Source organism: Cornus florida, unplaced genomic scaffold (genome assembly GCF_030987335.1).
Source record: "Cornus florida cultivar Cherokee Brave unplaced genomic scaffold, ASM3098733v1 CherokeeBrave_3.0.0_Hap2_Chr05, whole genome shotgun sequence".
Taxonomy (NCBI): Eukaryota; Viridiplantae; Streptophyta; class Magnoliopsida; order Cornales; family Cornaceae; genus Cornus; species Cornus florida.
The window spans coordinates 103,489,965-103,508,976 of record NW_026775575.1 but is presented as its reverse complement, the minus strand read 5'-3'; the positions used below and the strand labels follow the sequence as shown (position 1 = coordinate 103,508,976).

The following is a 19,012-nucleotide window of genomic DNA, read 5'->3' as shown; positions in this document are numbered from 1 at the left end:
TTACATGTTTAGGATTTGGTCTCCGCCAATCTAACACTTGACACATCAATGGTGTAAATTTTATGTATTTAATTTATTTTTGATGTGCCTAAGTGTTAGTTAATTGAGATATCTCGAAACCATGAAATAATTTTTTTGTATTTTAAAAGAGTTGTATGGAAGAAAACGGTCCAGTATTCAATCACCTGCCGTAGCCTTTGGTATTTTTATTTTTTTATTTTTTTTTATACACTTATATTTATTTTCAATATATTTTTTCTACATTTTAAAACACTTTTAATATTGTTGAAACATGAATTATTTTTTCAACATTATTACATCTACTTTTAATACATTATTTTGTGTTTTAATATATATATATATATATATATATATATATATATATATATATATATATATATATATTTGTGTATCAAAATGTAGAATAAATATGTTAAAAACATATATTAATGTATTTTTATTTATTTAAATATTTTATTTATATTCTAACAAATTAACGGGAGAGACCTAACTCACATGATCTTTCTTATCGGGCTCTTATACTTTGAGTATGCTCTCGCTCTAATGCTCCGAGCGCATTTTTGCCATCGTTTCTATTTTTTGTGACTTAATTTTATTGCTTTCCCATTTCCGCTCTCGAATTCGTTCACGCTTCTATTCTAACTTTATGTAATTAAAGGAGAGACTCGAACATGACACACCCATTCAGACAGTGGACACTCTAAGCCAATGAATAATGCTCATTTGATGTAGTAGATTTGGATGAAGAAGTTGAGTAGGTTTAGTGGTCTTTAATTACCTTCAGCTACATTCAACCCATTTAAATTATAAATTAAATTGGATAAAAAGTTGAGTTTGAGCTGTCCATTCTTTGACCCGTCTATTGCCAGGTATGGGTTAGGCCAAGCAATTGGTGGCATCCGAGTACACAAAATTGTCTACTAGGTTGATCAAATTTGATAGATTCGCCCTCTGAAACAAGAAGTTCAGGGCTTGGAAGGATATTATCAACTACTTGACGTCCATCCGGCGTATCTGCTATGGTTATTTCATACCCCCCCTTTCCTTTTCGTGCTATTTTGCTTACTATACCCGCTGCTGTAGCATTATAAATTGTATTGTTACTCTTGCTCCCGTCGGGATAAATCTGACCCCTTCCCCTGTTTCCGCCTACGTATATAGGATATTTTAAGAAGTGAACATCTTTCTTCGTAGCGGGGTTTGGGGAAAGAATAGGAAAGGTGATTTCACTATATTTCTGACCAGGAACGGGGCCTATCACAGGAATATTTTTTTTTATTGGGGCGATAGCTCTGAAAAGATAGATTGCCTATCTTTTCTTTCATCTCGGGAGAAATATGATCAGGAGGCGCTAGTTCAAACCCCTCAGGTAAAATTAGAACAGCCCCCACATTCAAAGCCCCCCTTTTACCATTAGCAAGAACTTGCTTTAGTTGCATATCATAAGGAATTCGAACAACTGCTTCAAATACAGTATCCAGAAGTACCGCTTGTGGAACTTCAATATCTACGGGCTTATTAGCTAAATGACAATTGGCACATACAATACGCCCCGTCGCTTCTCGTGGATTTTCATAACCCTGCTGTGCAAAAATGGGATATGCGCTTGAAATGGATGCCCGAGTTATGATATATATCATGAGCGATACGGAAATGGATCGAGTAACCTGTTCCTTTATCCAAGAAAAAGTATTTCTAGTTTGCATGGTCCAATTATTGATCGCGAAAATTTCTACAATAAATTGGGGTAGGTCGCTATTATAGTTCCCTATCCACGATTCTGCTATTTACTGGAATAATTTTACTGAAATATAAGACGAATCCTCGATATGGGTAGAAATGTAAAGAGTAAGCACGATTAAAAAATGTTTTACTTATGTACAAATACAAAGTAAGAAACATTATAATTGGATTAATATCAGCGGATCGGTTTTCAGTCATTCATTGAATGATAAATCACTACAAGTGATGGAGATACACGATTTAAATAACGGAAAATCCAAAATTTAAAAATTGTGTCTAGAATGACTGGAAAAGTATAAACAAGACCAGATATAATTTGATCGTTGTGAACAAATCCAAAATCTTTGTAGACAGAGCCAATCATTAGTTTCCAACCATGGGGCGAATGGAATCCTATACATAAATTAGTTAATAAAAGAATAGAAAAAGCTTTTATTGTGTCGCTTAAGTTATATAAGAATTCATGAGTCCAAGAGTTAAGAATAACAAGTTCTTCATTACCCAGAATAGAGTAACCACTTAGAATAATGAAACGGATTATATTTGTCGAGAAGTGCAAAATCGTATGGATACGATCCTCATTGTGTATCTTGATTAATTGGATCGTTTATTTGTGGATTCCTATATGAAGCTTTTGTAGATGTATCTTCGAGTATCCCTTTATCATTTCCTCCAAGAGGAGGAGGTCTTCTAATTCTATGAATTTTTCTAGAATACTCTTTTCTTGAATATCATTCAAAAAAGTTTCAAATTGCCTAGTATTCCACCAATTGGTAACCCAAGATTCCAGACTTTTATTAAATGAGAGAGAAATCCACCAGGGCAAAAATACTATAGATACAAAGAAGAGGAGTGAATGTTTTATTTTTTTGCCATTTTTTCATCTGTAAATTGTTAATGAACCCATCTCATTCGTCGACTCTATGTGATCTAATATTTCTATCAAGCATGAGTTCTATTATAAGGTATCGAACCTATGAATCTATTCATTGTTTTTTATTTGTGATTCCGTGGTTAGTCCTTGAATCTAGAAAGAATAAAGAAATAGAATCAGAATCCACTTCGAATTTAGAATGAAGAAATAATAAATAAAAAAAATATTGTTTCCAGATATCCCAATTAGTCAAATTCGAAGCAAGTTTCCCCTTTCGATGAATGCCCGAAAGAACCACTTTCAAGTAATGAATATTATTCAAATTTTGAGACGAAAGAAATCCTTTTCTTTCATTCTATCAAAATATCAACTATTTCGAAAAAATTTCACTGACTACCCCACCTATAGTCCAGAAATAGAATAAAATGTCTGAAGAATCTTGTGATGATAAAAATGAGTAGCAAAAGAAGACAAATTAGATAGTTATCATTATAAGTGATTTAATTGTTTGGTTATTAAGGAGTGCAAAGGAAGAAACGTCGATTGACAAAAAAGAAATAATTTACAAGATATGATCTATCTGGATTTAAAGTATTCATTCTAACAAATATTGGACTTAAAATAAAAAGATAAATTTTTTTATTTTGAAATATTTTGATATATGAGGTGGATCTATTATTTCAATTTGTTACTTGTTTTGTTACCGAATTGAGTTGAGTGGATTTCCATACGCATAAAAGACTGTTTTTATGGACAAAAAAAGTTTGTTTTATGGTTGTTCCGTATACGTTTGATTTGGCTCGAATCAGCGTTCTGAAGAAACTTCAGTTAAGTTATGTTATAGAGCGAATTCTTGAGTTTTTCCCTCCTGCCCAGAAAACATTCATTCTTATTCTTTCGTTTTCATTTCTCAAAAGACTTCAATCGGTACACGCAGGAAATAAGCCAATTCAGTAGCTTTTTGTTCAATTTCTCGTGGAGTCAAATTTTCATCAGTACGAGTCAAGGGAATAGTCCCCTGACCTCTGATTTCCATATAAAGGACACGACGAGCATAAATACCCTCTTTAACTGTTGTGGTTTTGTGGAGTCTGATTAGGTGGAAGATTTTTAGGAAGATTTAATTATATGGAAACTTCAAGAGTACTGAATTTTAGGAAAAATTCAGTTTTCTAATTTGATTTGACTTCCTTATTGGTTTAAGAAAAATTCAATTTCCTAATTTGATTTAATTTCCTTATTGGTTTTGGATTATACAAAAGGCAAGTTCTTGTAGGACTAGTTTGGGACTCTATAAATAGGGGTGAAAGTTAGAGATAAATGTGTGCCAATACAAGAGAGAGCAATTGAGAGAGAATTCTCCTTGTAATTCTTCATCTTTTTCATAGTGAATTTGTTCGGTGTGCTTCATGGACGTAGCCCTAAGATTTGGGTGAACCATGTATATCTTCTGTTCTTATGTGTGATTTTTTTTTTTATTCTTCGTGATTGCTTGTTTATTCCTTGAACAGTGTTGTTTATTTTACGTTTTCGCCACAATAATTTGTATCAAATCCGGTTGATTGTGTAGTGCAACTCTAACAACTGGTATCAGAGCCTTTGGTTGTGAACCCAGGGTACAGAAGGTGTTTGACGAAATTTTGAAAGTCTTTCGATCAGATCTGTCCGTTCGAGTGAGAGTAATGGTATCAGAAGATAAGACATCCACATCCATGATCGAGAAGTTCGATGGCACAAACTTCAGTTTCTGGAAGATGCAAATTGAAGACCTTTTGTTTCAGAAAATTTTGTATCAACTTTTGGGAGAGAAGCCAGAGGATACAAAGGATGTAGAATGGGAATTACTTGATAGGAAGGCTCTTGGCACCGCAGAGACGTTGTCAAAGTCAATTGCCTTCAATATCAAGAACGAGAAGACGACGAAGTCTCTCATGGCAGCCCTTTCTAGTATGTATGAACAGCCTTCTGCAGCGAACAAGGTGCACTTGATTAAGAAGTTGTTCAACATGCAGATGGTCAAAGCTGGTAAGTTCAACGAACATTTAAATGCGTTTAACAAGATAGTTGGGCAATTATAGTCTGTTGTTATCGACTTCAAAGGCAAGGTCCGAGCACTGCTAATTCTAGGGCAGTTACCCAAGAGTTGGAGTGGCACAGTTACAGCGATCAGTAGCTCTGCAGGGAAGACCAAGTTGAAGTTTGATGAAGTTGTGAGCATGATTCTGACTTAAGAAATTAGAAGGCAAACAGCAGGGGTTTCCACCTGTGGTTCGGCGTTGAATGTTGAAAGCAGAGGCAAGAGTTGAAACAAGAAGAAGGGCAACAGTAATAGAAACAGAGGCAGATCCAAGTCAAGGAATGAAAGGACACAGTCTTAAAATTTTAAGAATTCCATAGATCTTAGTGATGTTGAGTGTTGGAATTGTGAAAAGAATGGACATTACTATGTTGATTACAGACTTCCAAAGAAGGGGACCGAAAGAAAAACTGAGGCAAACTTTGTCTTAGAAGAATCAGATGATGCATTGATATGCTCTTTGGAGAGCAAGGCGGAGTCATGGGTTTTAGGTTCTGGCGCATCGTTTCATGGCACCTCAAACAAAGAGCTATCTAATAACTTTGAATCGAGTAACCTTGGTAAGGTGTATCTTGGTGATGATTAGCCTTGCAATGTCGTTGGCAAAGGTGAAGTGTAAATCAAGTTGAATGGGTTAGCTTGGAAGTTAAAGGATGTGAGACACATCCCTGACTTGAGGAAGAATCTGATTTCAGTGGGACAATTGTCAGATGAAGGTTTTGTTACAACCTTCAATGGAGACTCGTGGAAAGTTTCCAGAGGCGCTATGACCATTGCACGTGGTAAGAAATCTAGCACTCTCTACATAACTACCAGTGCTTGTGGGTCTATAGCAGTTGCAGAAAACAGAGAAGGTCACAATCTTTGGCACCAGAGACTAGGTCACATGAGTGAAATGGGGTTCAAGATTATGCACTCAAATGGGAAACTACCAGGCATACGGGCAATTGATATTGACTTCTGTGAGAGTTGCGTGATGGACAAACAAAAGAGGGTCAGTTTCAAGAAGAGTGGCAAAGATCTCAGAAAGGAGAAACTTGAGCTAGTTCACACAGACGTTTGGGGGCCAACCACTGTTTCATTCATTGGCGGAAAATCCTACTTCGTGACTTTCATTGATGATCACACGAGGAAAGTATGGGTTTATTTTTTGAAGCACAAATCTGAGGTATTTGATGTATTCAAGAAGTGGAAGGCCATGGTGGAGAATGAGGCAGGTTTGAAGATCAAAAGGTTGAGATCAGACAATGGTGGTAAGTATGAAGACACTGGGTTCAAGAAATTCTGTTTTGATAATGGGATCAGATTAAATAGGACTGTGCAAGGAACCCCATAGCAGAATGGGTGGCAGAACGGATGAACCGAACATTAACAGAAAGATCCAGGCGCATACATTCGGGTCTACCCAAACAGTTTTGGGTAGAAGCGATTAATACAACATCCTACCTCATAAATCGTGGACCATCGGTGCGTTTGGAGCATTGAATACCAGAAGAGGTATGGAGTGCCAAAGAAGTAAATCTTTCATGGTTGAAAGTTTTTAGTTGTATTACATATGCACATATTAGTGACCATGCTAGGGGAAAGCTCGACCCCAAGTCACTAAAATGCATCTTCGTTGGGTATGGCGGAGATGAGTTCAGTTATCGACTCTGGGATAATCAGAATAAGAAAATCATCAGAAGTAGAGATGTGATTTTCAACGAGAAGGTGATGTACAGGGATAGAGATACAGCATAGTTAACTAGTCCTGTATAGAGTAAGCCTGAGTTTGTTGAGTTGGATGATGATCCAGAGAGCATTGATGCGGAGCAGATAGATGAGGGTTCTTGGCTATAACTCACAAAGCATAGTTCACCGTAGATTCCAACTCCTATGCCTGCACCCAAAAAGTCTACGTGACCTCATGTACCAAATAGGGAATATTTGGATTATATGTTGCTCACAGATGATGGTGAACCTGAATGCTATGATGAAGTATGTCAAGTTGAAAATGCTAGCAAGTGGAAGCTTACAATGGAAGATGAGATGAAGTCATTTATCTCTAACAAAACATGGGAACTATCCAAGTTGCCCATGGGGAAGAAAGCTCTTCACAACAAATAGGTGTATAGGGTGAAAGAAGAACATGATGGTTCCAAGAGATACAAGGCGAGAATGGTGATCAAAGGCTTTCAACAAAAGCAAGGCATTGACTAAACAGATATTTTTTCCCCGGTTGTGAAACTAAGTACCATTCGCTCAGTTCTTAGCATTGTTGCAGCAGAAGGGTTGCACCTTGAGCAGTTAGATGTCAAAACTGCTTTCCCCCATGGTGACCTTGAGGAGGAGATTTATATGCAACAACCGGAGGGTTTCTGATCGACGGATCGATTACAATTATAAATCAACCCATTTTACAATAGCACAAATCATTGTAAAATAGGGCTATTGGTCGGGTAAGTCGAACCACTGGGATTGCTAGTTTATGGCAACCAAGGTTGTTTAAAAATCACTTTTAGTTTGATGAAAGAGGTATAGAGTTTTGGTTTGGTTTGTCACTAGAATTAGGAATTAAAATTGTATAAAATAGTAATGTGCTAGGAAATAGAGAGGTAAATATACTAAAGTAAAGAGGACTAGAGAAGTGAATCCACACCAACCCTTTACACATGCTAGATATATGATTAATTTGGGGAAGTAACATTTATATGTGACCATGATATGTAGTAACACATGGTTGCTACAATATCCTCAAGAAATTCATTAAATAACAAGGCAAGAATAACCTATCAAAGCTTCACATGCTTGGACTACCTAAACTAGGGTGTAGCCTAAGACATGCTCACTAAGTTAGAGATTATCAAGCCCTCAATTAAATGATAAAAGCACATAAAGTCAAGAGCCAAGATTAACCCAGCAAAAGGAAGTCATAAGCTATGGATTAACAAATTTCTCATAAACCATGCCATTAAAACCATTTCATAATCTCATTTCCATTGTCACTATGAGAATGCTAGCCATACAACCATGAGGACAAATAATCTAAGACAAGATAATTGATTCAAGATGATCATTTATAAGAAATAATATTCATTACATAAAATGCTCTAGATTATGAAACTTAGCCCATACATACATTACATTCCCCAAAATAAATCAAAATTAAAGCATGTTTACAAGGATGAGCTTCATCACCTCCCTAGATAGGGAGTTAGTTACCCATAGGAGCAATGGAGGAAAGAGAAGAGATGAGAAGGCCCTCCATTTTCGCACCTAGAGACCCCTAATACACACAAACCCTCTAACCTTTAATATTTCTCTCTCTAACCTTACAAAAAATGAGATATGTCTATCATACATGCCTTCCTATCTTTTTTAGCCAAAAACCAACTTCTATCCACTCCATCAAGAGGTCTAACCACCTAGAAGCAATAAGGACCACAAAAAATGCATAGGGGACCAAATGCAGCAAGAAATTCGGAGCAGGTGGGCTGCTCTCTGCAAATTGGCGGGCACCCGCGGGCTCACGAGCTCGCTGCCCATTTTGGCGGGCGCCCGCGGATGTTTCTCAGCTCTACACACCTTCGGTAAAAAGGCCATAACTCTTCGTTCCAAACTCCAAATAATGAACCATTTGATTATTTGGAAAGCTAACTCAAAGTTCTAAGTATGTTATGTTTTAATAGAAGTCCAATTCTTAAGCTTGGTAGGTCAAAAATGAAGAGCAAAGTCAAACTACACTGCTGCCAGGCTGTTCTGCATACCTTTGGTAAAAATGCCATAACTCTCTGCTCTAAACTCCAAATGAAGAACCGGTTAATGATTTAGAAAGCTAATTCAAGGTTCTAAGTACGCCATGTTTTAATGGGAGTCTAATTCTTAAGTTTGGTGGGTCAAAAATGAAGAACAAAGTTGACCTTCACTGTTGCCAGGTTGCTTTTGGCTTGGTTTGCTTTGGTAAACATCCTCCTTAGCGCTTTTTGCAGGGAAAACATGAGATCGCTTGGCCAAAGTGAAGGTCCTCGGCAATAGCATGCTTTGATTCTTCAAAAACTCAACAAAGCAATGCTCTTAACTATCTTTGAGGCACCAACCTAAAAATGATCAAAAACACATAAATGAAGCTAATATATATAATATGATCAACGAATGGACTTAACTAATGCAAATAAGGGCGCTTGAATATGCAATTTTCGGCGCTTATCACACCCCCAAACTTACATTTTGCTATTTCCATAGCAAAACTAAAATGAAAATACTTAATGAAATGATAACAACTCTCCTATTTCGTGGGAGAGATGGTTGCATTTAGCATATGCAACAAGCCTTTTAAACCCCTAGGCATCCCTAGAGGACAAATGAAGTCTCGTGAGGGTTTAACAAGAATGTTACCCACAAATATCAAACATGGTGCATGAAGATGCACAAAGCTCATTTGCAAACTTGGAACATAGAGAACATTGGAGATGGAATCATTATGAAGACTACCTTGTGTATATGAAGCATTGATCGAACAAAATGGCTAATCATCTTTCAATTCTCAAGTATCAACATCATAGTCTATATAAATACTTCAATTGTCATATCTATAATAGAAATCATCTCAAGCTTCATTGAAAGTGAACCGGATTCCCAATATGCAGCTTTTACCCTCTTGTTCCAATTTCAATAACACAAGTTTTCAATTCATTGAATTTCCTTTTAATTGAGGTCTCTAAGGTATGATTTTATTCAAAACACAACTTTTGTTGCTTTTTTTTTTATTTTATTTTTTTAAATACATATTATGGTCGTGCAATGCCGAAGTCCCTTAAGCTTTTTAACCAACCCCTGTAGCAAGTGTTAGGCCAGCAACTCCCAAACTGGATGACTTTAGGGTGCTAAGTGTAAAGACACTCCTAGGGCTTAATAAGTTGAGTCAGCAAGGCTACGAACTCCAACGAACCATATTTATTTATTTTTATTTCGTGAATGACCGTGCAATGCCTAAGTCCCTTAAGCTTTCTAACTAACCCATGTAGCAAGTGTTAGGCCAGCAACTCCCAAACCAGATGGCTTTAGGGTGCTAAGTGTAAAGACACTCCAAGGGCTTAATAACTCTAGTCAGCAAGGCTACGAACTTAAACTGGTCATTATCATTATTTAACTTCATATATATATATATATATATATATATATATATATATATATATATATTTAAAATTTCAACATGCCAAAGGTATCCATTCATTAGGGTCATCAATTCAAATCAACTGAGCCAAGGTCAAGGTCAATCAGGTTGCATGCCTCACAATTAAGTTTCTGGTGTGCATATGTGAAGTGTGAAGTATAGAAGAGAGTGATACTCGAAGATAATCTAATTGAAGCATTTATACAACCATTTGGAACCCACATACTCATTTCAGTTTTTCCTCATTTCATAACTATCCTTTACCTCTATACACAAGGTATTCAACACATGCTTCAATCTCCAACAAATTCTAAAATTCTAAAATCATTGCTTTTATTTTTTTTTTTAAAAATTCAGTTTTATACAAATCTATTTGAACAAAATAGCAAATGCAAACACTCTACAATACACAATACCATACACTATACCCCCAAACTTGAATGACACATTGTCTTCAATGTGTCAAGATAAAGATGTATAAATAAAGAGCATAGGGGGGTAAAAGGAACAATAATACCAAGTGATTGAGGCAATTCCGGCATTGTGGCCGCATGCAATCCCGTGAAGAGATACCAAGATGATCTTCCCCCAAACTTGGACATTAGAACCTATCAAAACAACATTAAAGCACATAAGTATAAAAGCATAGGCACACAAAAACAAACTGAAAATGGGCAAAGGAAACTAAATTATGCATGTCCATAAGTTCATGAAATCAAATCAAAAATTGTCTAGTAAAATCAACACATCTAAAAATTAAAATGAAATAAGATAAAATCTAAAATAAAATAAAATAAAATCTAACTACGAATCTCAAAGTAGGTTTTACCCTACACCAAGTCTCTCTAGAGAGTTATGCTTCCCCAAATAAGAAAGTTCTTTAAAAGTGGAGGAAAAAGAGCTTGAAGATAAGATTTGAAAAGAGGTAACGGAAAGACCTCAACCCACTCTTCATCCTCAATGAAGAACTTTGGACTATGGGGCTGCTTTGGATTATAGGAAGGTGGATCAAGTGAGGGCACATTATCAAAGACTTGTGAAGGGTCATATTTAGTGCGGGAATTTTCGGAAAAATATCCTTCACACTTTCAACATCCTCCTTACACTTATCCGGTGGTTCGGGCTCAACAGTTTGTGATAACTCAAGAGAGGGAATGGGAGGAGATGTAAGCTCCCAAGAAAGAGATACATTTGATGTTGCCCAAGGAAGAGAGTGAATGGGGGGAAGGAATATCAAGCAAAGAATTTACCTCCCAAATAGAATTGTCAACATCAAAATCCCCACAATTGAAACGAGCCAAACAAGTTTTTTAAGGATCCTCCATTGAAGGAGGTGTATCATGCGAAGGATTCTTTAGGGGCTATTTTGGATTTTTAAAGGAGACAATCTCTTCATCATTATTTTCCTCATTTTGAACCACAAATTCTTCAATTTTTTGTGTGGCAACAATTTGATCTTCAACCACAATTTCTTCATTTTCACATGTGGAAAATGAATTTTCTTTTGGATTGGCCACAAGTTCAATCGAAAATTCTTCTTCCTTTTCATGATTTAGAGCATTAACCATTTGTTGAATTTGAGCAATTTGGTCATCTAACTCAACTCTAGATTAGGAATGAGAATAGGTGGTGGATTGCATACTAATAGTGTCATCCAACATTTGCTTGTTGGAATCCATCAGTTGCTTGTTGATAGACTCTATCATTTCTTTATTGGCAGCAATGAACTCATCCAATTGAGATGGTGGAAAAAGAGAATAGGGTTGGAAATAATGATCATTGGGTTGAAAATTGGCGTGAAAATGTTGCTCATGAGATTGTGGGGCTGAATTTTCCATGTCATGCCACAAGAAGTTTTGATAATCTCCCCAACCCGAGTCATAACCATTAAAATATGGATCATTACCCGGTTCAAAGAAATTTTCAGTTGGTTGCTCTAGATAAAAATCTGAGAATTGTCCTAGTGGAGGACAATATTTTGTATGATGTGTATGACTAGAGCAATATGCACAAAACTCATGTGGTGTGTAAAATTGAGTTGGAAGATAATTACCCTCCATTTAGGACTAATTCAGCCACTTGTTTAGCTACATTAAGATAAATTCACACAAAATATATACAATACAGACAAGATACACAATAACCCTTCACCAAAACATCCACATGCAATGATCCCTTTCTCCTCAATTATCAATAAGACAGAAAATAAATGGCCACGATAAGGACCGATGCTTTGTAAAACAGTAAAACGAGAATAGCCTCGACAAGGGCTTCATAAGCTAAATAACACTAAATTAAACACATGCAAGATATTCACAATTTGTGAGACTAGAACCTTGAAAAACTTACCGGGACTCCTCTAGACTTACGATTTTCTCAATTTTCCCTTGGCAAGCCTTGAGTACCTAGAATCTCACTAAAATACTTAGAACACAACAATAATCAAAACCGAATAAGAAAATATCCACAAAACACAATATTCACAATCAAACCAAAGGTAATTTTTAAAACCTCGGTCACAAAACCGTTTGCAATCCCCGGTAACGGCGCCAAAAATTGATCGACGGATCGATTACAATTATAAATCAACCCATTTTGCAATAGCATAAATCATTGTAAAATAGGGCTATTGGTCGGGTAAGTCAAACCACTGGGATTGCCAGTTTATGGCAACCAAGGTTGTTTAAAAATCACTTTTAGTTTGATGAAAGGGGTATAGAGTTTTGGTTTGGTTTGTCACTAGAATTAGGAATTAAAATTGCATAAAACAGTAATGTGCTAGGAAATAAAGAGGTAAAGATACTAAAGTAAAGAGGACTAGGGAAGTGAATCCACACCAACCCTTTACACATGCTAAATATATGATTAATTTGGGGAAATAACATTTATATGTGACCATGATATGTAGCAACACATGGTTGCTACAATATCCTCAATAAATTCATTAAATCACAAGGCAAGAATAACCTATCAAAGCTTCACATGCTTGGACTACCTTAACTAGGGTGTAGCCTAAGACATACTCACTAAGCTAGAGATTATCAAGCCCTCAATTAAATGATAAAAGCACATGGAGTCAAGAGATAAGATTAACCCATCAAAAGGAAGCCCTAAGCTATGGATTAACAAATTTCTCATAAACCATACCATTAAAACCATTTCATAATCTCATTTCCATTGTCACTATGAGAATGTTAGAGACCCCCAATACACACAAACCCTCTAACCTTCAATATTTCTCTCTCTAACCTTACAAAAAATGAGATATGTCTATCATACATGCCTTCTTCTCTTTTCTAGCCAAAAACTAACTTCTATCAATTCCATCACGAGCTCCAACCACCTAGAAGCAATAAGGACCACAAAAAATGCATAGGGGACCAAATGCAGCAAAAAATCCGGAGCAGGTGGGCTGCTCTCTGCAAATTGGCGGGAACCCGCGGGCGTACAAGCTCGCTGCCCATTTTGGCGGGCGCTCGCGGGTTTCTCACAGGCGCCTGCGGATGTTTCTCAACTCTGCGCACCTTCAGTAAAAAGGCCATAACTCTCTGCTCCAAACTCCAAATGATGAACCGTTTGATGATTTTGGAAGATAACTCAAAGCTCTAAGTACGTTATGTTTTAATAGAAGTCTAATTCTCAAGTTTGGTAGGTCAAAAATGAAGAGCAAAGTCAAACTTCACTACTGCCAGGCTGCTCTGCGCACCTTTGGTAAAAATGCCATAACTCTCTGCTCCGAACTCCAAATGAAGAACCGTTTGATGATTTGGAAAGATAATTCAAGGCTCTAAGTACATCATGTTTTAGTGGGAGTCTAATTCTCAAGAGTTTTGGGTCGAAAATGAAGAACAAAGTTGAACTTCACTGCTGCCAGGTTGCTTTTGGCTTGGTCCACTTTGGTAGGCATCCTCCTTAGCGCTTTTTGCAGGGAAAATATGAGATCACTTGGCCAAAGTGAAGGTCCCCGGCAACGGCATGCTTTGATTCTTCAAAAACTCAACAAAGCAACACTCTTAACTATCTTTGGGGCACCAACCTGAAAATGATAAAAAAAACACATAAATGAAGCTAATATGTATAATATGATCAACGAATGGACTTAACTAATGCAAATAAGGGCGCTTGAATATGCAATATTCGGCGCTTATCAGTTTCTCAGTCAAAGGGAAAGAGAAACTAGTGTGCAAGTTGAAGAAAAGCTTATATGGTTTGGAGCAAGCCCCAAGGCAGTGGTACAAGAAGTTTGATGGTTTTATGAAGCGACATGGCTACAACAAGTGCAATGCTGACCATTGCTGCTACTTCAAGAGGTTCAAGTCAAGTTTCATTATCCTTCTACTTTATGTTGATGACATGTTAGTGGCAGGTTCTAATTTTGAAGAAATTAGCAAATTGAAGAAGTAGTTGTCTAGTGAATTTGAAATGAAGGATCTTAGTGCAGCGAAGCAGATTCTTGGGATGAGGATTAGCAGAGACAAACATAAAGGTATTTTGATGTTGTCTCAGGTTGAGTACGTTAAACGGATTTTGAAGAGGTTCAACATGAATAATGCTAAGGCGGTGAGTACTCCCTTAGCTAATCACTTTCGATTATCTCAAGATCAGTGTCCGAAGACAGAAGATAAGAAAAACTTTATGGCTAAAATTCCATATGCCTCAGCCATTGGAAATTTAATGTATGCCATGGTGTGCACAAGACCAGACATTGCATATACAGTGGGGGCAGTAAGCAGGTTCATGAAGGATCCGGGCAAGCTACACTGAGAAGCAGTAAAGTGGATATTGAGATATCTACGGGGTACCACAGATAAATATTTATGTTTCAGAAGGGGTGAAGTGAAGCTACATGGTTATGTAGATTCAGACTTTGCTGGTGAGGTGGACCACAGAAGAAATACTACCGGGTATGTGTTCATGGTAAGTACAATTGCAGTTAGTTGGGTTTCGCAAATACAGAGGATTGTAGCGTTATCTACTACAAAGGCAGAGTATGTGGTGATGACAGAGGCCAGCAAGGAGATGATTTGGTTACAAGGTTTGTTAACAGAGTTGGGATTCGAACAGGTGAAGAATGTTTTGCATAGTGACAGTTAAAGTGCGATACATCTGGCAAAGAATTCAGCATTTCATTCAACGACCAAGCATATAAGACTTCGGTATCACTTTATCAGATCTTTGTTAGAAGATGGGGTGTTGACACTTGAGGAAATACTTGGCACCAAGAATTCGGCTGACATGTTGACCAAGACAGTGACCATGGAGAAACTGAAGTTGTGCGCAATTTCAATTGGTCTTCTAACTTGAAGACAGAAAAAAGCGCACCGACATGTATGGGACATGCATGAGAAGAAGATGGAATTGTTTACAAGTGCTCCAGACTCCAAGTGGGAGATTGTTGTGGTTTTGTGGGGTCTGATTAGGTGGAAGATTTTTAGGAAGATTTAATTATATGGAAACTTCAAGAGTACTGAATTTTAGGGAAAATTCAGTTTTCTAATCTGATTTGACTTCCTTATTGGTTTAAGGAAAATTCAGTTTCCTGATTTGATTTAATTTCCTTATTGGTTTTGGATTCTACAAAAGGCAAGTTCTTGTAGGACAAGTTTGAGACTCTATAAATAGGGGTGAAAGTTAAAGATAAATGTGTGCCAAAACAAGAAAGAGCAATTGAGAAAGAATTCTCCTTGTAATTCTTCATTTTTTTCAAAATGAATTTGTTCGATGTGCTCCATGGACGTAACCCTAAGATTTAGGTGAACCATGTATATCTTATGTTCTTGTGTGTGATTTTTTTTTTTATTATTATTCATGATTGCTTGTTTATTCCTTAAACAGTATTATTTATTTTGCGTTTCCGTTACAACAACTGGTATCAAATCCGGTTGATTGTGTAATGCAACTCTAACATTAACTTCTATTCTGACGGACTGAATATCTTTTATAAGGAATCAAAGGAAGATACGGCGATTTTTTCCAGGAAATCCCCAATGAAAAATACATACTATTCCTTCTTTTATATCAAATCGATCAAAACCACTACCTACATTCCACGAAATTGTGGACCACAAATAGGAGCTAATAAAGAGACCCACAATCCCATAAAAAGACATCACGAGCCCTTGTGGAAAAAAAAATGATTTGCTGAGACAGAAATAAAGATATAAAATTTCTACCAAGATAACTGGAAATTCCAACCAATAAGAATCCTAATGAACTTTAAAAAAGGGTAAAGGCCCAACAGAAATTACCTGTTTTTTGAGACCCCATTATAAGTTCTATCCATATACGTTCTGATTGCCAACTCATACTTGATCCAGTTGTATTTTATTGGAATTGAGAGAATAACCCAAATGAATTTGCCTTTACTCTTTTTGTTTCTGAAATAACTCTCATCAACTAGCACTATTTTGATGTAAACCTTTAGGAGTAATTCATCAAATTGGTTAGATATAAAAAAATAACATCCCCTTCATATGATTCTACTCTAGATATTAACACACATATAGATAGATTGACTTTCCATTTTAGATATCCGCCGATCCTGATCTATTTGAAAATAGTTAGAATTCATTTACCCATATATCGTGTTTCTGCATGCATAAGAGCTATTTCATTTATGTTCGACGGAAGCCGCATGTTATACCATATTCCACTCAATAAATATCAATGTTATGATACAAGTCTAAGTTTTGACAAAAAAAAAAAAAAAAAAATGGATGCAATTTAGTCCCATCGGGTCTAAACAATCTTGTTGTTTTGAACATAAAGAGATAAAGAAACCATTGCAATTGCCGGAAATACTATGCCTACTAAAGGCACCAAAATAGAGGGAAAGTCAAAAGTTGCCATAGAATGGGTACCTCGATTTACTATTAAAGATATCTTATAATAATTATAATTCTAATTAGTATATATCTAAGTGAGTATATATAATAAACGCAAAGAATGTAGAACTAACTAAATGGACTTATTCATCTTTCTACTTTCTACATAAAATATATGTATGATAATCGATTTTATTAGTCTTCTTCTTTTCTTCTTGTTTTTAAATTTAATTAAAAAAAAGAGATTCTTACAAATTACCGAAAGATTCGTTAGAATCCGACCTAACGGGGATTCTTAGTAAAAAATGGGGATTCTCGGGAGATATAGAAAGATACAAAAATCTATATTTTCTATATTTGAATTATATACAGACGTAAAAAAGGAAAATGAAATTCGTTTTTTTATCTTGTTGCTAGAGGCTTCCTGATTACTAGTCAGTAATATAGGTAAAAAAATAGAATTATCCACAATTTTTGATTCTTTCTACAATTAGATCTTATGTCATCAAAGAAAACTCTATTATTCTGATTTTGACTTTGATTTCGATAAACTAACTACTTGTTTGCTACAAATAAAATAATTGAACTTAATGTGTTCTACTTGCTTGAATTTTGATTTAAAGGAAAGAAAGCATGGAGCTGAAATAATTCACTCAGAACACCCTTTAAAGGATTACGCGGTACGATTAAATCGAATAAGCCCTTTTGGAATAAATATTCGGCTGCTTGTGAACCTTTGGGTACTGTTTTATGCAATGTTTGTTTAATTACTCTTTTACCCGCAAATGCAATGTAGGCATTGGGTTCGGCAATAATGATATCCCCCAACATACCAAAACTGGCTGTCACCCCACCAGTAATAGGCGATGTAAAGATTGATACATAAAATAACTTTTTATTTGATTGATAATTATATAAAGCAGAAGAAATTTTAGCTATTTGCATCAAGCTCAAACTTCCTTCTTGCATGCGTGCCCTTTCCTAAGCACATACTATAATTAGAGGTAGAAATTTATTAGTAGCATACTCGACCAAACGGGTAATTTTCTCCCCAAGTACGGATCCCATACTACCCCCCATAAATTGAAAATCCGTAACCCCAATTGCTATGGGAATATCGTTTAGTTGGCCGATGCCTGTTTGAACAGCCTCAGTTAACCCTGTTTTTATTTGATAAGAATCGATACGATCTTTATAAGGCTCCTCATCCGAATGAAATTCAATGGGATCCAGGGAGACCATGTCTTCATCTAGAGGATCCCAAGTGCCCGGATCAATCGAAAGTTCGATTCTATCTGAACTACTCATTTTCAAATGATATCCACATTGTTCACAAATATTCATTTTTGACTTCAAAAAATTCTTATAATTTAATCCATAACAATTTTCGCATTGAACCCGCAAATGCTTGTATTTTTGAGTTACATCGAGATCATTAGAACTTTCTCTTATAGTTAAATCACTATCATTCATGCTGGTTTTTATACCGGAACTATCGCTTTTATTACTATTTCTACTTTCACCACAAATGGAACTATAAATGTAACTGTCATAATCACTGTAATTGTCACTATCACTTAAAATGTAAGTATCAATAAAGATTTGATAATAAAGATAACTTTCAATGCAACTATTAATGTGATTATTCCAACTATATTAAGTAACATACATGTAACGATCATAGTAGGGATCGTTACTCTTAGATCCCTTATTCCGATAACTACTAAAAGAACTTTCTAGTTCACTTAGAAAAGAATGATCATTGTCAATCTCAAAAATCTGATTTTCAATATGAAAATATATGGAATAACTGTCCCCATTATTATCCCTACTAAAAAAGTGTCATTAGAAATGAAATTCCGAATGTCCTTGACACTGAATAAATGATCAACATTACTATTACTGTAACTAGAACCATCACTATCAATCCAACTATGAATGTTTTTATTTTTATCTGGATCTTCACTTTCGCTGGTATTTTCAATAGGACCAAGACTACCCGTTGATTTACTTAGCCCACACCTGTGTTCTAACTCCTTCTTAAACATCATCGAATTGAACCACCACTTTTCCATAGAGTTTTCTTACCCCCTATTTGCATGAAAATACAATAGATGAATAGTCATTCGATGAAAAAAAAAGAATTTATTTGAATATTTCATTTCCTATCAGAATAAACATAAAGATCCACTCACTAGGATTATTAATGAATAAGAAGTGTGAGTATTGAAAGAATCGATTCTCGTTTATGTCAATCCGGGGTAGCACTTCATTATATATGAATATGATGGAACCCCCTTTTCAATTATAAATATTAAAGG

The 19,012-nt window shown here is 35.9% G+C and overlaps 1 protein-coding gene and 1 pseudogene across 1 annotated transcript; both read right to left on the bottom strand.

Moving 5' to 3' along the window:
- Positions 1-1,191: 1,191 nt before the first annotated feature.
- On the bottom strand, positions 1,192-2,007 carry LOC132308128 (cytochrome f-like). The gene has a single exon (XM_059806121.1). The coding sequence runs from the start codon at positions 1,725-1,727 to the stop codon at positions 1,251-1,253; it is 477 nt and encodes a 158-aa protein (XP_059662104.1). The 5' UTR covers positions 1,728-2,007; the 3' UTR covers positions 1,192-1,250.
- A 15,281-nt stretch (positions 2,008-17,288) lies between these two features.
- Positions 17,289-19,001, bottom strand: LOC132310434 (acetyl-coenzyme A carboxylase carboxyl transferase subunit beta, chloroplastic-like; annotated as a pseudogene).
- Between the last annotated feature and the right edge of the window lie 11 nt (positions 19,002-19,012).